General features: G+C 40.0%; 1 protein-coding gene and 1 long non-coding RNA gene across 6 annotated transcripts in view; one reads left to right on the top strand and one right to left on the bottom strand.

The window, feature by feature from the left end:
* The window catches only part of REV3L (REV3 like, DNA directed polymerase zeta catalytic subunit), a 123,832-nt gene extending 105,223 nt beyond the window's left edge, over nt 1-18,609 (bottom strand). Inside the window, exon 1 of the mRNA XM_062572642.1 lies at nt 18,371-18,609. Coding sequence (XP_062428626.1) covers nt 18,371-18,509 — 139 coding nt within the window. The 5' untranslated portion in view covers nt 18,510-18,609. The remainder of the gene's footprint in view (nt 1-18,370) is intronic.
* A 451-nt stretch (nt 18,610-19,060) lies between these two features.
* Nucleotides 19,061-27,709, top strand: part of LOC134138667 (uncharacterized) — a 52,444-nt gene continuing 43,795 nt past the window's right edge. For all 5 annotated transcript variants that reach the window (XR_009957960.1, XR_009957959.1, XR_009957957.1 and 2 more), the window contains exons 1-2: nt 19,061-19,330; nt 25,780-25,867. This is a non-coding gene — a long non-coding RNA (uncharacterized LOC134138667). The remainder of the gene's footprint in view (nt 19,331-25,779; nt 25,868-27,709) is intronic.

Below are 27,709 nucleotides of genomic sequence, written 5' to 3'. Positions count from 1 at the left end.
AAATGAAATAATTAAACAAAGTCTAGACACTTCATTGCATTAATCAAAGGTCCATGTGGACTAAACAGATACTTGTACAAAAATAAAGGTAGCGTGGACCTGGGGTGGTGGAGGAGTCTAAGAATTTTAGAGCTAAGTGATAGGTAAAAGGAGGGCTAGAAGAGGGAGCAATGAGACAAAAATCAAAAATCCCATTCAACTCCCAGGGCATTGTACAGTTTTGTAAGTAAATAGAACAAAATAACAAGACCTAAAACTTGGAGCTAAAAAATACAAGTTAACTATGAGAGATAGTTTTACATATTTTCAATATACCTTTTGATGAAACTATTACAAAGCAAACATTTCAAATCAGTGTGGTTCATGCTGGTTGGTTTTCTTCAGTAGCTCTATTCCTTTTTACTCAAGAGCTTACAAAAACCAAAGCCTTAAGGTTTATTTTTCTCCTCAGCTGACGACAAAACGCACATATGGTAATCTTCCCAAACCATTGTATTCCCATGGTACAACTACTGACATAGTAGAAGCTAGCACTGAAAGAAAACAAAGAGGACTAGAAGCTACTGAACATGTTTTTATTTTCAGAGAAGTGACTGCCTTCATCTCTTTGGAAATAGCGTTTGATTTATTCACATTTGTGTTTAGATACCCTTGCAGCTGTTTACCCCATGGAGAGCTCCAAGATTAGCAACTGAATCTGAAGACCCAGATTAACCTTGTAAAGCAACACCGAGTTTTTCTGCATTCTCAATGTTCTTCATTCATCCATTTACCTCTAGTGTATTCTGGTTGTTCACACTGAGATCCTCTAAGAACCTTTCCCAGAGCCTAATATCTGCTTTTCAAAAGAACAGTAAAAGGACTGGGAAACTGCAAGTTCTCAAGCAGTTTTTCTGTATCCTCATGGCAAGCTTGAGTAGGAGATTTGCTCAATTCTAACCTGCAACTCTCCCAAAACTCAGTAAACTTGACCGAATTTCAAATCTCATGCAGGAGCTCATTCAAGCCTAGAAAGTGTCCAAGAACACCAATCTGGGATGCAGTAACAGAACACAAATATTCTCATTCTCACATTTCAGGATTTGGATGTACTTGAGCTTTATTTCCAGTATTAGTGTTATTAGTTTTATTTTGCAAGATGAAATCTGTTTTGCTCTCCAGGCTCATGGTCCTGCTGGGAACAGCTAAAAAGGGTTTAATTCAATACTGAGAAGTTGCAGACCACAACGCCATTATTTGCAATGAGTTTAAGAAATAATTGATACACTTAACTTGTTTGAGCACCTAGAATAAAAAATTTGAACATAATAATAGCAAAAGCAAAATCAAGGACAATGAAGGAAAGAAGAGTTTTTTTTTTTTCATAACTCTGTGTTATTGTATTTTTACCATTTGGTCTAGACTCATACTATTATGATCAAGTTACCAGTTCACTGTGCCAATTTACAAATTAGAACTTTTCTTCCACTTTAAATTTTTATAGGTATTAGAAGCATTTTCCCCAAGTCTCACAGGAAACTGATGGAAAAGCCAAAATCAAACCCTTGTATCTTCAACTCTTACTCTTCAGGTGGACATTCAAACATGTGGTTATGGTCTGTGTTCCCTCCACTTGTTCTGGAACAAACACCCAAGTTTTAGAAGAAACATTTTTGCAAAGTTGAGACCAGCAATTAACTGCTAACTTTAAATCCTGATCCCGATCCTAAATTAAAATAAAATCGAGATTGCTATCTAAAGCAAAAAACAGACCAATTGGACCATCTCACACAGAAGGTAACTACTACATCATACTAGTGAGTAACAGCTGAAGACTCAGAAAACAATCTGAAAACCTTGCATTGAGAGGAATTAATAGTAAGTCTTCTGAAGCCAATTATTAGAACTTCAGGGCTCCAAACTTTTAATAGATAAGTACTACTTTACTTCTAGGAAAAGCAGAAAAGAATTGTAATTAAAAATACCAAAAGATTTAGATCTAAAAGCATACGTTAGGCTGTTTATTTTTTCTCGTCTTTAGTAAGGTTACTCATCAGCACAACCACAATGGCTGCGAGAGCTGGGCCTCTTCAGCCTGGGGAAGAGAAGACTGAGGGGGGATCTGATCAATGTGTACAAGTACCTGAAGGGAGGGTGTCAAGGGGACGGGGACAAACTCTTTTCAGTTGTCCCCTGTAACAGGACAAGAGGCAATGGGCAGAAATTGAAGCACAGGAAGCTCCGCCTGAGCGTGAGGGGGAATTTCTTCCCTGTGAGAGTGACGGAGCACTGGAGCAGGTTGCCCAGAGAGGTTGTGGAGTCTCCTTCCCTGGAGATCTTCAAGGCCCGCCTGGATGCAACCCTGGCTAACATGCTCTAGGTGACCCTGCTGAGCAGGGCTGGACTAAATGGTCTCCAGAGGTCCCTTCCAACCTTACTGATTCTATGATCCTTGTTCTAAAATGAAAGTTTCAGCAAAAAAAAATAAAATTCTACTTATCACTAATTTCTTCAGAAAAACTTTAAGAGAAAAAAATTATGTTTCTAACTCTTTGATGACAAAGGCAGACTTCCAAGTAAGAATCATTTCAATCCTACGCCTGCAGAAAAATTGCTCCTCTGCCTCTGCTGTTGCTATTCATAGATCTCTAAGCAGCTACTAGTCCAGACCAGATGACTGTAACAAATTCAAACACTTCTGGCAAATGCGTGTTTATTATTTCCAATATGACTGTCTGCCAAGTCTCCCTGTCCAGGATTCTCTTTCTCTCTCTCTCTCTCTCTCTCTTTTTTTTAAGAAAGGAACTGCACAAGCCAAACCATGTCAGAGACTATCCTTCAAACAATTTATTTATAAAGTGAAAGTGTACTAGCATGCAGACTTATAGCTGAAAACAGTTCAAAAAAGTCAGAAGACAGTAAAAACCTTCAGAGAACAAAATGCTATGCTGTAAGTCTTTGTTAAATCATTTATCAGTAAAGAATATTCAATAAGCTTTATTAATATATGTGATGACAAAGCATGTGCGTTAATGAAATAGGCTGAAATGGATGAACAAGGCCACCTTTATTTTAGTTCTCTTCAAAATACAACCTTTAATAAAACCTTTGTTGTAAGGATTTTCAGTGCATATTCCAGAACGTCTGCTTCCACTCTACTGCTCATTAGTTCAGCTTTACAAATCGGCAGGCAAAATTATAGCATAAAGTCATGTATCTTGTGACGAATTGTTAGAAACACTGGGGCATATTATTAACATATGAATTATCTTAAATGATGAACTTGCAATTAAGATACCTAAAGGCAAGAAAAACGGGATGAATTCCACTTCAAGGCCTCCTATGACATTGCACAAGTCATTCAATCCTTATGTCTTGATCCTACATCAAAATTAAATAATAACAAATTAGAAATTAAAATTTTTCAAGCACAAAATTGTTCACTAGCTGTGTACACAACATCCAAACAGAAATGCATGGGAGGCTATCAATATCTATATGTGAGAGACATTCAAAAAATCTTTGAGAAATAGTATTCAAAAAAAGATAGAAGTCAGACACTTTTACAAAGATTTTGCACGATACTCAGCCTTCAATCTTCATGTAATCGTTAAAAGCCAACTTAAATGTAATCTTCCCCCCCCCGCAAGATTTTAATTCAATTTATAGTAATTGCAAGTAGTGACAATAGAAAATAATGACCAAACACACGTATTGCTTAAAAGGCCTGTGGTTTGACATGGCAAGGTCTTTTGATTTATCTTGTTTTAATAAAAAGGTTTTCAGGTCTTGATGTATAAAATTCAGTTTGAGACAAACTGGGAAGCTGAGGCAGGAGGGAAGACAAGAAAAACAGCAATTACTTTATAGTCAAAAGGAAAAACTCAACCTTATACACAAAACAATTTTCCCACAGCAATGGATAGTTAACAAAAATCTTTAATTGCGATGTTTATAAACCTATTAATCCTGTTACTGTGGCTGCTACTGTTCAATATCAAGGGATCAAGACCTCTGTTAACCACAGACAATTACAGAACACACATTTGTTTCCCCACTGGAAAAAGGACTGCCTATTTTTAAGTAAGTATTAATTTTAACCTTCTTTCAACCTTTATAAAGCACTAATTTTTTCCACTGCTTCTCTTCTTTTTTCCACCTTTCACTTAACGGAAATTACAAGTTTTAATTGCTTACATAATTCCTTTCATATCAGTTTACTTCTCAATTTTGGGAAAGGTAGAATTGTGCTTATTTTTTTTACACTAGAATTGCTCCATTTTAATCAGGTCTTTTACTAACAATAGAAATTTGTCTGGTTTTTTACAGGTTTCTTAACTGGTTGAGCAAATTCCAATATAAAACTGCAAAGATTCCAACCATTACAAACCCTCCCTAAAGTCTTTTGTTTATGTTTGGGCCTTTGCAGAAATACCACTACGCCTCAAGAGAGAACATTTTTAGAAATCTTTTTAGACTAAATAGTTAAACATACAGCTTGGCAATGAGAAACAGTGATGCCCAGTTGCAACTGTGCAGATTTTTAAAATGTGTCTCAAGTTACTGAATGGAAAAGAGCTCTTGACCTCACCGTGCAACCACAAAAACAGCCAAATAGCAACGATTTTCACTACAGATGTGACCTGTGCTTTATTAATCTGAGCTGAACTTCAAGCAACTCACAAAATCAGCAACTACCTCAGATCAAATTTACTTCTAAGAGAGAAGAGTGTACACAGAAGCTATCTGCCAGAAAAACAACACTTTATGCAGTTGGCGCCTTATCCTTTTACATGGCTAGCCTCCAACATCAACTTGGGAGATTTCCTTGTTCTAAATGCTGGCAGCTACTAAAACATGGGTTGATGAACAAAACACTTTTCTCCTTGTAAAATATGTACTGCACCATGGCGATGGATTCTGCTGGTCAACTCAAAAACCATCAAAAAATAGAAAAGTCAATCAGGTTAAGAAAGACTGCTTCCTTACACACATGGGAAACGCATTCTTTCAATTCCAAGCCTAGTGTGCAAATAGTAACACCAGAGAATACAATTTTCCTTTATATTGTGTGTTAGTAATCACAATACATCAAACATTCAAATTACAGTGTGTTTAAAACACAGTACTTCAGAAAAACAACTACTGTAGCAAAAGGCTGTAAAACAGCTGCTGTACTTCAGAATGTATAATTCCACTTTCCTTCATAAAGAGAGTTTTAAGACATCCCAGAGATAGAACTACATTTAACGCAATCTTTTCCTCCTATTCCTTTTAAAATAGAGAGCAATACAAGCACTACAAGGAAGAAAAATCTTGTTTTAAAAAATAATTGATCAGTATTGTAAAAGTAATCATACAGTCAATTAAAATTGAGGTTTCCAATGCTCCAGCCAGGGCAGGCTGGGAGGAAAACACATGAAAACTTCCAAAGTCAGAGTGAAAGTTCAGCATGCCAGCACCACGACAACCTAAAAAGCATGCCTCCAAGGAGCACTGGAGGCTGTAAGAAAGCAAAGGAACGCCAACGTGACAATTACAGAATTTTCCAATTTCATATTAATTGTAAAAAGAAGTGAAGCACTGAAATGGTGCTAAATTTTAAAATCCAAAACCTTTGCTGAAAATCATGTTGCAGGATTTGCAATAGCTATATTAACTTCCATTCTGTCACAAAGACCAGAGTTCTTGCGAGCTGCTAATGAAACATACAATTTACAAACCTTAAAGGGTCAAGCTTATATTCCAAAAAGCATCATACCCAGATACAGTAAGGAACGGCTAGTATCTGTAACAGATCGATTACATGTATTTGAGAAAGTCTGGAAACTGTTTCTAACAACAAAGAAAGAAAAAGGTTTAGACAGCTTCAAGAATGCCAGATGGAATGGACTTCTTATTCCCCGTGCTTTATTTTTCCTCTTGGTCCTTTTCTCTTCATATATTTCTCTCCTTGTAGTCTTCAGATGAAACTATTACATCTAGGAGGAATCTGTTTTGCTGTTTTGTTAAACTAAAAGAGAAGAAAATTCTTCTAAAGAGCTTCTGCAGTATGCAATATTTAAGAACGTGTAATGGGTAAAAATCATTTACCTTTTCAACTACCCATTACAACATCAAAAATAAAAGACAATATACAAAACAATATCTTATTTTCAGCTCTGCAACAGTCAAAACTTCATCTATACTGTACTAATACGAAGAATCAATTATTTGATGGCAACAGACTGAGCCTATCTCCATTAAAAATAAACAAAAAAATCCCCTAAAACTCCATAGCTCAGCAAAAACACATCAATCTCCCCCTTCCCCCATCCTGACTAAATGACTTCTAAGCTGAATGACTTCTAAATGACTTCTGAGTTGAAAAGCACTAACGAACTACTGCCCTCTGCATTTGTCTAAATACAAGTCAAAGTAAATTTGGATGACTTCAAAAAGCAAATTTTATGCAAAGTTACTATTACTACATCAAACTCTTGGACTAAGAAACTCCAGTTCAATATAGCACATCATAAAACATTTAAAATTATTAACTAAATATAAAAGAAAGAATGCAAGCTACTAGATTTGAAAGCTTGTCAGAAATAATCTAGCTTAGAGTCATTTACAGAGGTTCAACCGTATGATCAAGCCTGAAGCTTTAACTGATGGTTGCTACAAAGATAAAGCAGCTGTAAAAACAAAGTTCTGTACTACCAAGTTTTAAATGTTACCTGTGCTTACCTCAACCCTTATAATAAATTATATATCTTCAGATGTTAAAAACATTACAATGCTATCTTATTCACTTGATGTTCTTCAAAGTGAATTTATTAAAGTCTCAAAAGGAACTAGAAGACAGCTGTTAACAATTCTGCCTATATTTATCAACTCTGCAGTACCAGAAGTTTCATCCCCAAAAAGACAGTACTTAGATATTCCCACTTAAATGATTAATCAATCTTTTCCTCCAAAAAACTTTCTCCTTCAGCTGGGAAGACACTTGCAAAGCAGTCCGAGACACATACAAGCACAGGAAGACTTAAAAAACACACACATCATAGAAGCCCTACAGCCAAACACACCTCCAGTACTGGCCTCATCCCTTCTATGCCCTTACCCCTACTTTAAGTTTGTTCTTAGAACGAAATGTTTTTCAGAGTTAAAAAGTCCTGCAGAAGGCTCACAAATGGCAACAAGATGGCATATGTAGGGAGATTAGAAAGGTGAACAGCTTCTTGGGCTTCACTGGGAAGAAAACTGCCTGCAGGTCAAGGGAGGTGATTTTTCCCCTCTGCCCAGCACTGTTGAGTCCACACCTGGAATGCTGGGTCCAGCGCCGAGTTCCCCAGCACAAGAAAACCTGAAGTCCAGCAAAGGACCAAAAGATGACTAATGGACTACAGCATCCCTTGTAAGAGAAGAGGCTGAGGAAAGCTGAGACTGTTCAGCCTCGAGAAGAGAAGGCTCAGGTGGGATATTATCAATGAGCAAAAAAAACTGATAGGAGGGTGTAAAGAGGATGGGACCAGATTCTTCTCAGCAGTGCCTACTGACAGGATGAGAGGCAACAGGCACAAACTGAAACCTGGGAAATTCCACTTGAATACAAAATACTTCTCTACTGTGAGGATGGCTAAGCTCATCAGGTTACCCAAAGAGATGGTGGAGTCTCTGTCCTTGGAGATGTTCAAAAGCCATCTGGATAGGGTCCTGAGCAGCCTGCTCTAGCTGACCCTGCTTTAAGCAGAGGACCAGCTGATTCTCCAGAAATGCCTTCCAACCCCAGCTCTAGATTTTGCTATTTGTCCACTTTGAAACACAGAACATAAATATGTAAATTCTTCTGCTCAATTGAGCCACCCTCATCCAGACTAGAAAATAAAAGCAACTTCTGAAAATGTTCTCTGGCAGTTGGTAAAGCTATCATTAAGGTTAATTGTTACAGTGCTGAATTAATTCACAATATAATTACTGTAGTATCTATTAGAATATGGGAGATTGGATTGTATCTTCAAGAAAATACCTCAGTCGCTTGAACTGTGTGATTTACTAGAGCATGCTGCATATCACAAGATGCTCTCCCCCCTTTACCTTTTACTAGTCATACACAAAAGTATCCTTATTCACTGTCCTAAAGGTTCTCTGACCAACACCACTCTGTTCCACTGTTATTTCTTCTATCAGCATTTTATCTCCACAATTTTGTTTTCAAATGCATAAGCTTTAGCCACTCACTATGAAAGTTCTGCTATCAAAATACCAAGTCTCTGAGGATGCAATACATAAGAAATGCTATCACTCATCCTTTAAAAACTATGGAATTCAGTGAAATTAAATGGTCTACAAGTCAGCTTCATAAGGTAGATTAATAATCAGATTAAATGTATCATTCCTAATGGTTTGCATAAGAGAATTACATTCTGAAAAAGCTGAAGACTAGATTTGGACAGAATAAGATGTTGCTAAGGTTCTCCCCCTCCCCCCCCCGCCACAGTGCCATGAAATAAGCTTATATAAAACAAGTACGATTTTTATGGAGGCAAGTGAAGAACGTGACAAAGGAACAAGCTTCTGAAAGCTGATTTACACTAGATGAGATAATCGCTTGAAAAAGTGATCTGTTTCTCATTCTTTTTTTTTTTAACCTGACACATCTATACCTACATTACATAGGCCTGCCTATCTTTCTCTTCCCAAAAGATATTTTCTTAAGCATTTATTACATTATAGTGTCAGACTGTAAGTCCGGCTCTTTCTACTATTTTTACTGATACACTAGGAGGATAAATACCAGAAATTCAGAATTTGTTTTATTTGCATTTTCACATCCCTTGCCTTACAGGCAATAAACCAAATTTTCAAGAAAGCAAGCAGCACAAAACATGTTCACAAATTGCAAAGCACTTATGAGACTATTACAGTTCTCCACTAATTTCTACATATTTTGAAGAGCTCTCAGTACTGGAGACATTGTTTTCTTTCTCTGCTCCCATTGCACAGAGCACTAAACCTTACATAACACCTCATCCACTTTCAGCCACAAGTCTAGAGATAAGAAATTCCAGGGGACAAATCAATCCCAAGAGCCAAAGCAACTAAAACCAAGAGGGAACAACCTCAGATAACTGGTCCCTGTTGTTGCAACTTCAACATCAATATTTTCTATGGCCCTGGCTCTCAGCACTCTCCTTCCAACCTCCCTCCCCACCTTCTTCACCTCACATATTCCTTTCCTTACTTTCAACACAGCCTCCCCTTCTCCTATTTTTCCATTCAGGCAATCCCTCCTACAAAATTTTACTTCCAAAGAAGAAGTCTAACAACATTGTCATGCCATCTGTTTTCATAACACATCACTCTTTCTACACCTTTTAACATTTCATTTATACAGAACAATTTCCTTGCAGGGAGGACTATTCAACATTATCTGCAAACCGCCTAGAACAATTGGGTTCTGTTCTCAAGTCTTTCATCTTTATTATAGCAGTAGTTAAAAACAATGATTTATTTCCTTGATTAGGTTTCCAACTGTTGGCACAAGAACACAAGCTCACCAAAACCTGACATGTTGGCACAATCTGTAAATGCTTAATAGAATTTCATTCTGAGCTTCCTATCTATTCTTTTTTTTTTCCCCTCAAATATGCATCAAACTTGAAACAGGAATCCAGACTGCAAATACACTAGGATCTTCCTTACACAGGAATTACAGATTTACAAAGCAGTCTAGTGCATGCAACTCCACAAGTTCTTTTTAAAAAGTACACGAGAAGCGTAACACAAAGAATGGCCTAAATTACCAGCGCAAGTTAAATTAGTTTATGCACAACATACACCATCTTTCTGAAGTAAGAAAAACAAAGGACAACTTAAAACTACATTTCCGACAGAACAATTTTCAGCGTAATAATGACTTACATTCAGCTATTTTTGTATCATTCCTGTGTTTTGTGTTCAAGTGAAATATACCACCAAAAAAAAAGTAAGATGTATTATCTTACATTGTCATACTATACATAATGGGTATGGCTTTTAAACACTAGAAAATCAACTTTGCTTTAATCAGGAATAAAACAGAAACGCGTGTTCTTTCACCCAGACAATATCATATTAAATAAAGGAAGAGGCCACAACAAAACACAACAGAAGGCTCTAAACTGGATCTGACAGATACGCAATCAGAAGATAAATTAAGTTAGAGGAAGCAGTCTGCAATAAGGGAATATGGAAGTGAGTAACTAGTGGTGTACCCCAAGGCTTGATACTGGGGCCAATACTGTTTACCATCTTCACTGGTGAAGGGACAGATGAGCCCTCAGCAAGTTTGCTGACGATTCAAAATTGGAAGCAGTGGCTGACAGACCAGGTGGTTGAACTACTGTTCAGAGGGACCTCTATAGGCTGGAGAAATGTACATATTGCTCAAAGCAGTTGTGGAGACTCCATTCTTGAAGACATTCAAAATCAACTAGACAAAGCCCTGAGCAGCCTGCTCCAGTTGACCCTGTTTTACGTAGCAGTGGGTTCAACTAGCAGAACTAGGTCATTTATTCTTTGCCTACTACTACTATTTAGGGTTAACTGTAAAGGTATGTAAAGATGCTGTTCTACAAAACTAATTCAACCAGTGCAAAACATAAAATATAATAATATTTTCAGTTTATCTTAACTCAGTAAGTGGTCTATAATCTCTTCTAATTCACTAGGGATAGTAAAATGGGCTTCACTGCTTACAAATGTGAATTCCACACAAACATTTGCTTAACAGAAAATAAATAAAAACAAAACATACAAGAACATGAAGAAAGATTCACCTGCAATAAAAGTGTGTTATAACACCTTAGCTAGGTTAAATAGGTAACTTTTTAGGGGAATATAAAAGGCGCTATACTGAGAACTACAGAAAACAACCTCCTCAGCTGGTTACTAAATATAATAGGAGTGACAGCAATAAAAATTTCTTCATTACAGCTCTGAAGGCAGTACCTTCATGAACTAGAGCTAAATCAGTTTCCAATTCCTACTGCTTAACAGCATCTATACTATACAGAAACCCACGTAGGTAGTTTCAGATACAAAATGAAAAACTCATTATACGTCTCATTATACAAAACTCTGAAAACCTGTATTGCGTACCGCCCCTGAGGAGTAATGCCAAGCGTTATGGATTAGGTACCACGTTCCACAGCCCTTTCAGTATTCGCACTGAGTACCACGTGTTGGTACTGCACCTGAAATAGGACATAGAGCCTTGCTGCAGTAAACACTGGTTTAGTCAGCAAACAACAGAGGTGCATCTTGAATGTAAATAATAAGAGGCTGCTCCTGCTACCTCTGGAGGACAAACCCAAACTAACAATGGCATGTATAGTGAATATTCTTTTTTTCCTTCTTTCCAAATTTTGATCTGTTCTCACTAACACTGCCAAAATTTTTCAGTTACTTTTACAACAGTACGGTAACCAACCTATGGCCAGCTGCATGGCACTCTTTCTACATCCTTCAGGTGCAAGTTTGTTTACCTGGACACACGAACAGGCTACACAGAGCATCTGGATATTCACTGCTGACAACTCCTAGTAATCTGAGAAAGTATGAGCATCTATGTCAGGGTCACACATAAACTCATGAACAGGCAGTCAGGATGAAAGGCTGTATCTATGTGCACGAGGAAAGATGTTACCAAAATCGCTGTCTACATGCCGACTACAGGACAGAGAAGGTTTGCAGCACAGAGACATCATACGGTTTCCTAATAAGCCATATACTCCCTTTCCCCAGCCAGTGAGTATGGCAGGGCATTAAATAAACAACTAACCACCCACCCCCCGCTGCCTTCTATGTACCTTAAAACTTCTCCATAATAAAACATAGCCACTGAAACAACAACCCAGCCTTAACAAATATACAGGAATTAGGCTTATTCAGAAAAAACACTGGCACTTTAGACAGTCCATATATCTACTAATTTTTTTTTTTGGGGGGGGGGGGGGCAATTTTGACTCTTGCATATTTTGAGTTCTGCCTTCATATTCACAAAGTAACTGTAGCACAGGCGGAAAAATACTGCCTGCTTGCAAACTCATATATTTGATTCTTCCACTGCATTCCTCAAAATTATTGTTTTTACCAGAATATATATAGGCATCATGAATAACAGTGTAATTACAGCCTAACCATATAGATTTCATGGCAGATCTTTCCACCCAGTCCTTGTACTCAGTTAATCAAGTCTGGGCCTTAATGTTTCACTATCGCTACTCCAACTATAATTTTGCTCAATACGTAAAGGAGCCACTATTTTATTATTTACATGAATTTATTCCTTGGTAGAGTCGTATAACAGAAACCCCCTGCTGATCTGAGACAATAGTATGTTCATTGTACTAACAGTTCTTCTATTGATATGGTATGGGACCTTAAGCAAGCCCATTCTTTTCTTTATAGAGGTATACCTTGCTATCTGTCAAGGACATGTTCCTGAAAAGTGAAATAATTCAACAGTTAGTGAAAAGATGTTTTGCACAGAATTAATGTAATACAGTGGAGATACATTCTGTGTATTTAAATTGTGTGCATTTCTTAACTCTCTGTACACAAGACATGGTGAATGGAAAGAAAAAAGCAAGGTCATCAACTGTCAACTCAATATCCACCGACAGATGACACGGAAGAGATGAGGCAGAGCAAAGAACTCAGCTGTTCACCTATAAACACTGAACATCCAATGTAAATCTTTTAGCGCGAGTGTTCTTGCTGCCTCTTTCCAAAAGATCACATTTCCATCGTGGTAATCATCCTCCTCAGAGGCCCACTGAACACCACGATCAACCAAGTCAAAGAAGATTAAAAGACAAAAACAGGATAATGACAACAGTAGCAGCAGAACGGTTAAATGGTAAACCCTGGAACTCTGCAACAAGAGACAGGACAAATGGATAGCAGGGTGTTACCGTGCAGTCATTTCCTTCTTCCAGAAATTTATCTCATCTACTTAGACTGCAAAAATTACTATGCAGGCGCCGTTCCTCACTGCACGTTTACACATTGCCTAATCCTGCCAAGCTCAGTTGTGATATCCATGTGTTGCTCTTGTAATAGTAATAGAGACAACTATTTTCAAACCAAAGCATTATTTTGAGGAGGTTCATTTTACAGATTGAGAGTGAAAATATTTCAGCAAACAGCCAAAAAAGAAACCATGAGAAGTTTGCAACAGAACTGCAAATAATATCTCAGACAGATAAGCTACTAGTCAACTACCAGATGCACTGATCAGAAAAGTTAGTTCCAACTTACATATTAGACCCAATCAAGATGCAGATACTTCATGAAACACTTTGAAGTCTACAGCTGATGGAGCTCTAAGCACATCATGTTCATTAAATATATATTATTTGAATTATGAAAGCACAAATAGATTCAAAGAATTGACCAAAACGTACTCCACAGGAGCAAACAGAACAATGGTGATGAAACCAGTATGTCTACTTTCTAGTTAAAGCACTGAATTTGTTACAATATTTAGATTTTACTTAAAAGAACAGAATTAAAGCAAACAATATACACACAGGTAACTAAATTTGCTTCTTAATGAGCGAGTTTCACGGCTGCTGAACAGAATCTCATAGTTTATTCAGGCATCCTCTCACTGCTCTAACAACCAAGTGGTCCATCTCTGAAAAGCATGTTAACAAATACCTCAAAAAAGTAGAAAGCTCTTCCAAACAAAACAAAACAAACAAACAAACAAAAAAAAAACACTAGAAAATACTCTTTTTAAAAATCACGTAAAGTTACTGGTTAATGATCTCCAATCACATCACTGACAAAACCCAAACACTGAAAGCAATCTCAGAATAAATACATTACCTCAAGTCTCTCATTCCTACTTCATCTATGTTCACATCTTCTAAGAGCTATAAACCTCTGGAGAACAGTGAGACAAATGACCATGAAGCTATTTTTCAAATACCTCTTCAGAAGTATAAGAAGTATGCCTGTACAAGATGCAGAAATGACATGCTGGATGCCGAGCTACAATGCATAATGCTGAAAATCTCCTAGGCCATGCTGCAGTCCACAGAATAAGCTAACGTGCAAATCCTGATAATGTTTTTTTTTTTGGGGGGGGGAGGGGGAGAATGAGGGGAATACAAAAAGGAGGAGGCATGAACCTCACCACAGCGATCTTCTTATCAACCCTTTTGTATCCTCATACCCGTACTATAAAGCCATAGAAGAGACTGTTAATGAGAAGTGTCCCCTTCTGTAAAATGGGAAGCAGTGGCAACTGGAATGAGGCTTGGACATAAGCACTGGGGTAACAAATTGAGAAGGCTATGGGGAACGATCATTGCAGGACAAAGTGTCTGGAATGGCAGTGAGAATAAGAGGAGGAAAAAAAAGGATAATCATGAGCTGAGCGTAGGAAGCAGCAAATTCCTGCGATGAGCTCATTCCTTCTCAAGTGAGCAGCCAGGGAGGAGAGAAAGCAGCAGCAGTACTGGGATGGGATCAGATATACAGCCAGGTCAGTGAAGGGAGAAAAAGGGGGGGGGGGGGGGGGGAGAACAGAAGAAAGAAGATAAGCAGGCCCCCTCACTGAGTCATACCAGGGCTACTGCCACTGGAAGGAAGCCAGATCTGAGCTGCAGCAGTTGCCTCTGCTTTCCTTCCCCCTCCCTCAGAAAAATAAGACACAAAGCCACCAAACTCAGCCCAACCACTCACCTGAAATGCATTCAGGTTTTGCCAGCACTCAACCACTCCTCTGAATAATGCTATTTACAACTTAAAATGTCCTCAGCTACTTGTCCTCCATGTTCTAAGGGAAATGAAACCTGTATTATTAGCAACCTCAGCTCTTTCATTAGTCTCTCCTAACATGACATACAATCTCACCTTATTTTTTTTTTTAATGGATGGATTTAGAGTTAGATGTTCAGTCAACTGCAGAAAGACTGAGCCAAAATGGAAATGTCTGTCTGAGCATTCACATACTTTTTTTGAGGTAGTTAGGTAAGTCTTGAGAAAAACATCTAGACTTGAAATGGTCACAGGCTAGCAGGAAGTAAATCACAACTTTGATACGTTCCTATACCACAGCTTAGAATGACAATTTAAGAATAAAAAATTAAACTAAAGACCATATGTTAACAGAAAATTCAATTTTCATTATGCTTTCATTGTAATAGGCATTGTAATTTCTGAAAGGTTTTTATAAGAAACATTTACAAGAACTGCTAGCTAGTAGAAAAGAAATACTGCCTGAGAAGATAACGAAATTTTGTTTCATAGTTCAGCCTTACCTAGTGAATTAAAACCTAATGTTTTTAAATATAAGAAGCAGTATTACGAGACTCCTTTAGAGATACAAAGACTGCTACATCAAATAATATGTATGATCTTATACAACAAAGCATGAATTAATACTGCTTTCATTGTGTGACAACCATGGCAGTGCTGCAGCACTTCTGAAATTATATTTTTGTCCAAGCAGTTATATCAACAGACACATAAGTCAGCTTCAAATACCAAAATGCTAAAATGGAATGAAATAGCTAGACCAGCTAAAATACATTCAAACAAACTCTAGTAGTGTTTCACTCCATCTTTTACTACTGTGGTCAGATTTTTATTCTTGATATTTCACAGAAGAAGAGAACAGAAAATAGAAAACAAGCTACAGCCTTTGGGCTTAAACAAAATTTTGACTCCTCACCATTCAAGCTCTTGGTCAAAGATGTAGGACACCAAAAGATAGCTTGTGTGGTCTTGCCAAACAGACTTCTTCAGAAGACCTGAAGTTGTCAAGCATTATTACCACAGTCCATTCTAAGAGATATAGGAACTTGCAAGATTTCTTTTTAAATGGAAATCTGTTTTTACCTCCCCAAATCACCATAGCAAAAAGCGTTTTAGTTTTATATGTAGCACAGGCAAACCTTTACAATTGTTAGGTTGCCTAACACAGGACTATTAAAAAGAAAAAAAACTCAAAGAATAACAGAAGTCTTTGCCGCTCATATAGCTCTCTGAACACAATACTACCTTAAGAAGAGAAAGAGTAGATCTGTCTGCAGAACCAATGTCCATAGCTGGTACTAGACACAAGACACAGTGCTGCTAGATACGTAACTTTCTGAATAGCTGCATAAGCAACTTTCATGTACCAGTCAATCTCCCTTCACTCAGCAGGTGGAATTTGGAGTCCACTCTGAACCTAGCTGCCAACTGGCTGCACAACACGGACACACTGTTTAAACATACTAAGATTCATGCAGAGCTAATCACACTGAACACGCAAGCAGCCTATACAGGCGTAGTGGCTGTCACACAGGCAATGTTGTAACTGAACACCTTTTCTGCACGCAATATATACATTAAACCCAATCAGAAGCACTCATTCATATTCAGGACAATTCAAGTGAATACAAACACCACATTACCTGTAAGCCAATCAGTAAATACATACCATAGTCTTACATGGTATATCAGAAGCTGGTTTTACTATTCCTTTTTCCTAAAGGAAATGTCAGTATAGGTCAAAATGGATATACTCAATTTCATTTTATATTTCAACTCTTAAATAACTGTCTAGCCTCTCTCCGAAGTCATGTACATTACTTTTGACAATGACTGCTTACTTCAAACACCTCTGGAAAGACAGGATTATATTTGTTTCTTTAAAAAAAAAATCAGATGTGATATGAAGTTCTTGAAGCACGTCAGCGTCAAACATTAGAAGGATTAAAAAGAAAGAAAGCTCTTAAGTTTACCAAAGAAATAAACAGAAGATAACCAAGTCACACTGCCTATGAGCACTGCAGTGAAGTGTCTTCTTCAACCAAAATGAATTAGAAACACTTCTATTATGCAAACTAACATTAAAGTTTATGGTTGGTGAAACCAAGGATTTCCTACTGTGTTCCTAATAGCAGGACAACTCAACTATGTTATTGTTTACTTTATGATGCCATATTCATGATATGCCATAGCCTAAACATTTTCTTTAAGAAAATAAGCCTTAATGAGTTAACCACACACACAAAGCCTACTACCTGCCAGACAACCTCAGGCTCTGCATTTTTTAATAATGAAATAGTTACTCATGCCATTACATAAATATTATTACATAATATCTCCTTTGTATGCAAGATGAGACAATAAAATAGGTCTTATTATTTCAATATTTTATCTATTAATCTCACTCATCCACTTAATAACTTGGAGCTGCAGATGCATCAGATCACAGCAGCTTTAATAGCTCACATTCCTCTGTACCTGAGGAGAGAGCAAACAGATAATTCCAAAAAAAAAGAAAAGGAGAAAAAAGCCTTCTTTCCTATATAATTGCGTGAAGGGAAAAAGATACCATTATTGTGCCTTTTTTATCATGTGGTTTCTGTCCTGACTAATATCTAATGTATACAACTAACACTTCATTTTCAGCATATAAGCCAATAAAATATGCAGGAATACCTTAATTCCCCAAGGTCAGTATTATACAACATAACAGGAGCATGAGCAACGATCCTTAACATGGCTCAACGAGGAGGCCGATTTTCAACTTCGATTAAGGCACGTGAAACCCACAATAAATACTAATTCCTCTAAACGTTAGATTTTTTTTTAGCAAGTCGGAAACGTATTGGAGACGTAGGAGCCCGTAACCACGAGTCCGCAGGAGAAGAACCAGCCGGCGGATACGCTGGGAAGTCTCAGGGGGCAACATGTGGCCAGCGGTTAGGACGTTCCCTTCTGCAGTGCAGCACCAGCGCCTATTGGCTTTGGCCATTTATTAACCCGCCGGCTCGGGACCAAACGCGCAGGGAGGGAGAAAAAAAAAAAAAAAAGAAAGAAAGAAAGAAAAAAGAAGGGGGGGGGGAAATAAGCAGCAAACGCAGAGAGCCCTCCAGGAACAACCCCCCGCTCCGCAGGTCCCGCACAAGTCGCGCCTGCGGCCGCGCTCAGCGCGCCCCCCGCGCCGCCCCGTCCACGCTGCGGCGCCGCGCTGCCGCCCGCCGCGGGGCCGGGGCCGGGGCCGCCGCCGCGCCCGCGCCGCCCCGCACAAAGCCGCTCCGCACCTGCGGCGCGGCCCTGCGGCCCCTTCCCCGCCCGCGGACGGCAGCGCGGAGGGGAGGGGGGGGGAAGGGGGGGGTATCGCCGCGGCGGCGCCGGGCTGACGCCCCGGGGCAGGTACCGGCCGCCGCCACCCCGCGGCGCCGCCGGGGCCCGCCGCTGGCAGGTGAGACCGCCGCAGCGGCGGCGGGGGGGGGGGGGCCGCGACCCAGCCACAAAGAGCAGGAGCGGCGGCGGCCGGGGCCGGGCCCGGCGGCAGCGGGAGCGGCGGCGGCGCGGCGGGGCCGTGCCCGGCTTGGGGGGGGGGGGGGGGTGTCCGTACCTGCAGGGGTGGCGCCGAAGACTCTCACGACGGGCACCCGCTTGGCCGGGGCCTCTCGGAAGTGGGACTGGCAGGGGTCCAGGCCGGGCAGCGGGCTGCCCATGTAGTAGTCGGCGGTCACGATCCTCACTGAGAACATGTTGTTCGCCGCCGCCGAGACACGCACTGAGCGAGCGCGGAGCCCGCACGGCTCCCCCCCGCCGCAGCGAGCGAGCGAGCGCGCGCGCGAGCGCAGCCCCCCGCCGGCCTCTCCCCGCCCGCCCGCCCGCGCGCACGCGCACGCGCGCGCGCCCCGCTCCCTCCCCCCGCAGGCGGGCAGGCACGCGCGCGCGCACAGCGCCTCGCGCACAGCCGCGCGCGCGCTCGCCGCCTCCCTCCTCACTCCTCCACTCCCCGCCCCGCCCCGCCCCGCCCGCCGGCGGGCGAGCACACGCGCGCGCGGCCGGGGCCGGGGCCGGCCGGTGGCTCTAGAGCCCGGCGGGCCGCGAGCGCCGCAGGGGCAGCGCCGGCCCGGGCTCCCTCAGCGCTACGGACGCGGCGGCGGCCGCCCGGCTCCGGGCTGCAGCTGTTGTTGCCATGATGATGATGTCACGGACGCAACCATTAGGGGGAGGGGGAGAGGACGGGCCATGGCTGGGGGGGGGGGGAAATAGAGTGAGGGACGTGTCATAACTCCCCCCACCAGTCCGCCTCAGCAGTCGGGCGTAGGATTCGGAGGTTTTTGTTTTTCCCCCAAATTATTATTATTTCCCCCCACCCCCGGGTGGCAAAAAACGGGCGGGGAGAAGGGGAGCTCGATGATTCGGTGATCGGCCGCCGAGGCTGTGGTGAGGCTGCGGAATTCCGAGGCGCGGATTGGACGGGCCGGGGAGGGGAGGACGAGGGAGCGTCTCCGGGCCAGGATTGGGCTGAGCTGGGCCGGCCGCCATTTTGGATGCTGCGTCGCCTCGCTGTGGGAAGGTGAGTCTCCGCAAGCTGCGGGAGGTTAAAAAAAAAAATAATAAAATAAACGGAAGGGAATGGAGCGAGGAGGGAGACGGGGAAGCCTCCTGCCGTCGTTACTCATGGGGTGTGGGAGAGGGGGAGGGGGCGGCGGCGCCGCTCAGGTAACGCCTGCGCCGTCGCTGCGCCCCCTTCGGTCGTAACGGTCGCTGCGCGCGGGGGGGGGGGGGGGGGAGGGGAAGGGGGGCGCGGCCTGCGGAAGGGCGGCGGCGGTGGTTGGCGCCGTGCGGGCAGCGGCGGGGAGGGGCCGGGTGCGCTGCGGCGGAGCGGCGGGAGCTGCGCCGCCGCCTCCTCCTCCGGGCGGTCCGGCCGCGCCTTAGCGGCCGCCGCCCGCCTTGCAGCGCGTCCCGCCGTCGCACTCCGCCCTTTTCGCTCTTCCGATGGCCGCCGCTGTTCTTTTCCCCCCCTCCTACCCCGCCCCCGCAGCGGCCCGTTACCTTTCTGCGACCCGAGAATACAGGTTGGGCATGAGTTGCCCGGACGGTTACCCCGCGCGGGGCGGGGGGGGAAGAAGCGGCTTTCTTTCCTACCCGGGCAGCGAAGCCGCAGCCTCAGGCCTGCTCTAGTAGGGGGATGGAGGGAGGGGGAATACCCTGAGCCTGGGGCTAAACGTTGTCTTGTACCCCAGCAGAAGCGAGGAAAACAGCAGCTCGGAGGTCAGGAGTAATTGCAAAGAAATGAGCTATTGGTAGTTCTGAAATCTAGGAGTGTCTCCCCCTCCCCCCACGTCTGCTAATTTGCTATAAATCACAGGGATTTAGGATTCTCTTATTTGGTCCGTGGCATTTAGGATTAGTTTGCTTCTTGTTTTCAAGCTTTCCTGTGCAGATTTTTGCTGAAAAGATAAAGATGGCACCACCCCCCCCCCCGCACTGAGATTGCTCTTAAAACTTCTTTGTCTCGGAGCTGGGGTTTTAGGGAAAGAAATATATTAAAAGAGTTGGCAGTGTGGAAGATCTGCCTATAAAAAGGCTGAGTGTACAAATGCATATTTAGCGTGTTTTTGTTACATATGCGTGCAAGACTGGATGATACGAGACAAATGTACGAATCTATAAAATCTGACAAAAGTCCAATATGTAAAACATATGTTTTACATTTCACTTACATATGTTTTGGTTTTAGATTTAAACAAAAGACAGGTCAGGCAGTTGCTACCCTTCATTTTTTTCATTGTAATGAGCAGGAAGCTTGCCTGTCTACTCAAGGGTAACTGTTTTTCTACTCTTTCCCTCTCTAAGCTGTTTATTTTCTCTAGCTTGCTTCTGTTTCACTTAAACTTGTTTTTATGCAGATGGAAGAAAAGTCAAACTACCTAGCTCTCAAGAAGGCATACATCACATAAGTAATTAGTTGAAACAGAGTTGAAACTTGAACTGTTTTCATTGTATTTCAAGAATAACTGAACTACAGTTTTAATTTTTTGGCAGATATTTACATTTGCAAGGCTAATATTTGGAACACCTTTGGAACTAAAAGAGTACTTTCTTAAAGAGCATTTAAATTTCAGAAAGGCTAATAAATCACTAGGAGGTTACTGATTTGGTTACTACGTTACTAGACAACATCTCTTAACTTTTGCTACATGAATACATTTTTACTGCATCTTAAATAATTCATTTCCCTTAGTTTCCATGGGACTTGGATACGGACACTACTGTGTTCTTGTGCTACTTTCTTCCATGCTCTGATGTCTTTCTGGTCTCTTGATTGTCTAGCTTCCGAGGTTTTATCTCCCCACCACTTGGGTTACCTTACCTTTAGGCACTGGCAAGTCTGCTCTTGCCCTTTCTGCATAAATTTAAGACACTAAAACATCAGCAGTCCACTCCTGTGCTGGGGGATACCAGTCTGCTACTATTTTCTCTTATGGTGGTCATAGACAGCAGAATGTAATGTGCTACTGCATTTCAGCTTGTTGGTATATAATCCAAGGTATTTAAGCTACTGAACAATGCTTGCTTGCTCTAAACAAGTGAGGTGGATAAGGTGTTGGCACAAGTTCCACACCTGCTAGCCCTACTGAAAAGAATGCGATCACCCACAACAGGATAGTGTAGGTAGCTGGAATAACTAACTTTTTAGACGCACAAAGCAAGATTCACTAAAGCAGTTCATTCATAGTCTTCTGTTTCATTACAAAAAAATTATTTAATTTATGAAAGCAGGACTATGTTTTGAATTAGGAAGAACTGCAGCAAAAGACAGTAGGACTGAGACAAGAATAGTTGATACCTAATGTAGAGGTAGTATCCTGTTCATATGAGCATAGTTATTCATCCAAGTCCTTAAAATGTTGAAAGAGACGTTCAGAAAAATTAAGCAACATTCTTCTTTGATGTAAATAGCTTGATCAAAATCGAAGTCTTCTAGGCATGCACATGTCTCTCGATTAGAAATCTATATAGAACTCCCATGCTTTCAGCTGCGCCTTTTCAGTTTCCCTTCCTTTTTCGCAGAGAGCACACCTCTACTTTTCATATGCTTTTTGCAATCAAGTGAAGAAGTTAGCTTCCAGGGTCACACCAAGGTAAAAATGTAATTTCAGATAAGGTTTGAATTAGTGCTGTCACTGGAAGTCTTCTGCCCTCCTTCTCATGCCAATGGAAGCATTTGAATAGTTGCAACTACTCTGGATAAAAGTGATTCAGGTGAAAAATTTTAACCTAGATCAGGTGCCTGATCTGTCTCATCATGTAGGTGTGTGTCCCTGTGACAGCCTGTGCTTGCACAGAGGAGGAGGCCATGCAGGGGGTGAGTTTGAGCAGCAGGAGGAAAAAGAGAATGGTTCTTCCAGCAGTGTAGGCTTGTAGCTTAAATTGATCGCAAGTTTTAAGTCACTGAAGTCTAAAAAGCACTGGTGGTATTGTCAGTTTAGCCCTTACAGTAGATGACGTATTTTTTTCTGGATTCTTCTGCATTAATCTTACATGTCGGGGTTTGCCTTTAACATATATTTGTTGTGCATACACACGTGTGTTTATGTGTCTATTAAATACAAAAATTGATGTAGTTTATCCTTCATTACCTGAAAATGCTGATATCCTAGGAGAGTTAACTGCAAAAGGAAACATCACAGAGAGCACTACCACCTATTTTCCCTGGTGTCTCCAAACTCTATATGTATTCTCTCTAAGGTTTTATCCATTTTTCTGATCTCTAAAGCAAGACACCCCTTTCCTCTGCTCCTCCAGTTGCTAAGCAGCAGCTGTTCTCCCCATTAGCCAGCCATGTATTTGCATGAAAATAATCAAGCTTGAATATATAACTGCTTCTAATCATGCACAGTTAAACAGCTGTACAAAATTTTGAGTATTAATAGCATTAGCTATCACCGTGACTAATTAACCAACTTAAAAGTTAACATTTTCCTATGGAGTAAAATCAATATAAGCTTTTTTTTTAAAAAAAAACAAAAGGCAGATCGAGCTTTTCTTTCTTTTAATCCATACTATGGACCTACATAAGTTGGTCTCAAAATGATAAATGCAGTTCCCCCAAAATTATAAGTCCAAATATGAACAGACACAGAAACAATTACTGAAACAGACATATCCAACAAATACACATGATGGGGGCATCAGAGAAAAGCCTGCTTCTTTAAATCTCTATAGTAGCAAAAATTTAAAAGAACTCAGTGATAAAAGATCAGACTGTAACACAGCAGGAACAGTTTCTGTATTTTACCTTCAGAATTGACTTATGTTCCCATTGATTTCCAGGATGTTCTGCATTTCTAAGGTCTGTATTGTGAAACCCTGGAGTGCTCTGTCCATGGGGATGCCCTGGGTGTATCCCAATTGCATGTCAGAATGAGAACTAAGTGTGGTCCGTATATGCCTGAGTGTTGATTTTTCAGGTTGCAAAAACCTGGATTCTGTAAGAAGATCTGGTCATATGGATCAGAAGTAGCATGGAGTACATCTGGTTGGTATCCCAATCTGGACAGTCATATTGTATGTACCACAGACAAAGTGAATAGAAGATAATCTTCAGACTACATCTTTGGTGCTGTGCAATATAGTGTTGGACTACCAAACTTGTACATACTTTACTGTACACAAGAATCCATAGCCTCATCTTAGGCTCTGAGAATCCTTAAACAGTGCAAAAAAGGAGTCCTCCAAGTGCACAAAAGTGCGTACGTTGAATGAGTGAGCACTTTGAAATGCTGAGAAAGAAAGTATAACCTAAATATGCTCCTGTCCAAGGAATTAAGGCTTGTATCTTCTCTCAGGTTTCTCAGTTTGGAGTCCTTTCCTAGACTTGGATATCTAAGCCAAGTAAGCCAAAGGGCTTATTTCCAAATTTTATTTGGAAGATAAAGGAACAATGGAGAACACCTGTTTCTTCCAAGTCAGACAGATCTGGGATTTGAAGAGAGATAAGCATTTCATATATGAGTGTCTTAGCAATAGATTAAAGGATGCATTTATGCATCCATGCATTGTTTAATTTCTGGTTGTCTTTCATGTTTTAAGAATGCTTATTAGACTGGACATCACAAGCAAGGTAAACAGGAATATTCCTCATCTGAGAGTCCTGACAATTCTTGCTTATATGCCAGATAGTTTGGCCCATTTATGCTGGAATTCAAGGTAGCATTGTGCATGCCCACCATACCAGTGGAAAATCAAGTATTGTATGGATGTTATCAGATAAAAATCTAGGCACAGCATATGAACAACAGTGAGTTGAGCAACTCCAAGGATATCACAACTGCCTTGAAGTGGCCAGAAAATATTAGAAATATCAAAGCAATCTTAGCAAGATTCTTAATAAACCTATCGGGACAAGAATGGTGCCACATTACTGGAAAATAACAAATAGTTTGAAGGAGAGCCAAAAGAATTGTTACATGCAACTATTGCAGCATGCAGGATTTAGGGAAAAAAAAAGCCCCCAAAATTAGCAAAGAATTAGAAAAGACAAAAAAAAATGTTTTGGTATAGCAAAGGTGGATTATGTTGGGTTAATTGAGTATTTTTTTAATAAAATAATTGATTTTATTGACAAAGGAAATGAAGTAGTTTTAACCTGTAATTCAGAAAAGGATTCAGTATAATGCTGTATGAGAAATGGGGTAAGAATCGTAAGGTGAAGAATTGCTGGTGGGAGATGACAGTGGATTTGTTGAAACAGGAGACTATAAAACTGAAGTCCACTAGTTTTATTTAATGTCTTTGGAGTAGTCTTATTTAGTATATAAATTAAACTTGCTGGTAACCTTAAGTTTGGAGGCACTGTCTACAGAGAACAAGCATATTGTATAGGAGGAATTGCCTGCCTGGGATTGGAGTAATAGAAATGTCATGACATCTTATATATGAAATGCAAGATTTTACGTGTTAGAATTGATAAGAATTTTCTGCTTTCTACTGGAATGTTGCTAGTTAGAAATGACAGAAGAAAAGATCTGGGAGTTGGCCAGAGTATACTGAGTCTACGCCTTTAATGAGGTCTAAAAGCTAAGTGAAATCCTAAAATGCATCCAGTGAATGATTTCTATCAGAGCTACTGACATATCAGCATGACAATACAAGACCTTGGTGGTATCTCATTTGGACTATTTTCTAAGTCATCAAGGGGGATGAATTTAAACTAGAACAGGTGCAGAGTAGGATTATGAAAATAATCAGGGATATGAAGAGCCTGTTTTATAAAGGAGATAAAAATCACTTGGCTTCCTCTAGTGAAACAAAAGCTGAGAGAGAATATAAGTGATCTTTTAAACTCTTTGTAAGTTTGGAGTATGCAAGAAAAAAGCCATTGAAATAAAAGAACAATGATATAGAATGATTAGATATAAACTGGTAAGAAGAAATTTAAGCAAGAGAGTAACTGGCTATGGAAAAAGTTTCTAACAAATGGAGGACTGAATTTCTTCTCTCAATGAGAATAACAGGGCAAAACATCTTAGCATGTTTTAATATGGAGGTTGATCACATTATGGGAAGGGTTATATAATGATGTTTGCTCATTACTGCACATGACTGCACCCAGTGATCAAGATTCTAGAAAAATGACCTGTAGTTCACAAAACACTTCAGTGGTGGATTCCTCTAATTGATGCAGACAATTTAGTCATTAGGATAATGTAGGTTTCATCATCATTGTACAAGACGCAGCATACATTGCAAACCATGGATATGGTATAGCTTGTCATTTCAAAAAACCTTGATGGCAGCACAAAATACAACCATATTACAACACATATTGTGACCTGATGTATATATTCATATCTATAAATGAGTTTTGTATTCAAATTCACATACATAATACAAAAATACCTTTGAGTATTTATGCTTTGTGGATTGTAGTTGTATTTAGCAACTTACATTTCAAACAGAAGTTTTAACTGAAAGTGTAGTTATTCAAGAGTAACAATTTTTTTTCAACATTTTCAGGTCTTGCCTTTGCCTCCCATGAAAAAAACCTACCAGTGAACGTGCATGCAGAAAACACATAAGTATTCAACAAAAAATAACCTCAAATGTAAAAATGAATAAAGATTTACACATGTAAAAATGCAGAAACATATCATGTTAGTTGAGGAACAATTTACTTGTCATTTAATTGAGAGTCTATTTAATTGAACAGCATATGCATAATGCAGGAGAATGGACAGTAAACCTTTAATGTTAATTCTAGAACATAAGGTCAGTTTCCTGATCTGTTCTTTGCTGTCAGATTTCTACATGGCGAGAAGGGGTTTGAGATTCCTGTATGCTAGGAGAATGACCTATTGTTGACAATAAAATATTTGTATAGTTGTGTAACAAATTAATGAAATTTGCTGTTAAAAACCATGCATACAATTGAGGAATAACTAACTGAATAGTGGTATGTGGTGTTTAGTGGCTGGTATATGGCAATGAGAAATTGATAGATGAAATTTGATTAACTGATTTAAGTCATAGATAATTGAGTAGTGTTAGAGCTATCTTACAAGTTGCGTTGCTGAATCAGAGTGATAAAAAATAAGCATATCTGATGTTTGAGTCTAATGACTGTGTAAAGTTGGATATAGATATAAAAGAAAATCGTGTGTAACGATATATAACATTTGAACATTGTGGGAATGGTACATTTGGCAGTGAGAGTTACTCACAAGTAGAATATAAAGAGAAAAATGGTTTAGTGGATAGTTTTTGTTGTAAAAGTAATTAGTAAAAAAGCCTTTTTACAAAACAGCTGCTAGTTCAATCTGTATGTGGTTGATCCTTCTATCATCTTCTGAGGAGAAAGGTTGTGTGATTGGCTGGAAGGTTTTGCTAACTTAATATATATATAATTTATGTATACGTGTATGTATATATGTACATATCCCTTCCAAACTCTGGCATTTCTATTCCATACAATGGAGCTCAGGTAAATGATTTTTAAGAATTACTTTTAAATGGGCAAACAGCATATTTTTTCATACTCTTGTTTTTAAAAATAATTGAAGCATTTAGTTGAAATTCTCCATTGAGAAAGATGTCCAGTGTGGAGAGAATTAGGCCAAATGGTACAAATAGTAAGGAATTGAAAAGAAGATTTAATAATGGAAAAATTTCAAATACCTTAAATAACAAGAGTCCTGTAACTTACTATAATTGTTAGGCAAATCTGTGGTTATTAGTTGTTTTTTTGTTGTTGTTTTAAAAAGCAAAATGTGTTTCTGTGAATAAGTCACAAGAATGGTGAGACTAGATGGTGAGTGGTAAAATCCATTTAATTTTAGATGCTGTATTTTTTTTTCCCAACATATAGCCTGGCTTAGGGGAGGTATTCCTCATTCATGCATCAGGCAAAGTGAAAGATGCTTCAGCGCAGTATGTAGATTGCAAAGAGCCATCTGTTATCCCAAAAGTGATGGAGTGTGACCATCAGAGTAAACTTAAAATGTTTTTAAGATTAAATTAGAGATGACAAAGATCTGTTAAGCGCTTTGTCCATTTCTGTCAATATTGGTCCCTGTAATAAATGAACTTACACATTATGCTGCAGTTCCAAATAGCTATGTTTTTTCCATTAGGAAGGTTGCCTATAGTTTATAACTCAGTTTATGTTCCTTATATTCACTAATTCTTCCCTCTCCTAATTATGTATGTAACTTCTGTCACCTTAAATAATGCTTTAATTTTTTTAATCCAGTATTTTGGATTTCTTACTTGCTTACCTTGGGCTGCACTTGTTTAGGTTTGTAACTTTTCATTTGAGTGAGTCTTTTCAGCTCCCAAGTAGTTTCTGTTACTTTGTCTGAATTCCATCCAATTTGCTGAGATCTTTCTGGTAATATGCCCAGAACTCATGGTGACTTCCAGGTGTGGTTATAAGAGAGTGTGGATGAAG

This window comes from Rhea pennata, chromosome 3, assembly GCF_028389875.1.
Source record: "Rhea pennata isolate bPtePen1 chromosome 3, bPtePen1.pri, whole genome shotgun sequence".
In the NCBI taxonomy this organism is placed as follows: Eukaryota; Metazoa; Chordata; class Aves; order Rheiformes; family Rheidae; genus Rhea; species Rhea pennata.
The sequence above is the reverse complement of the archived record's forward strand: the minus strand, read 5'-3'. Positions and strand labels throughout refer to the sequence as shown.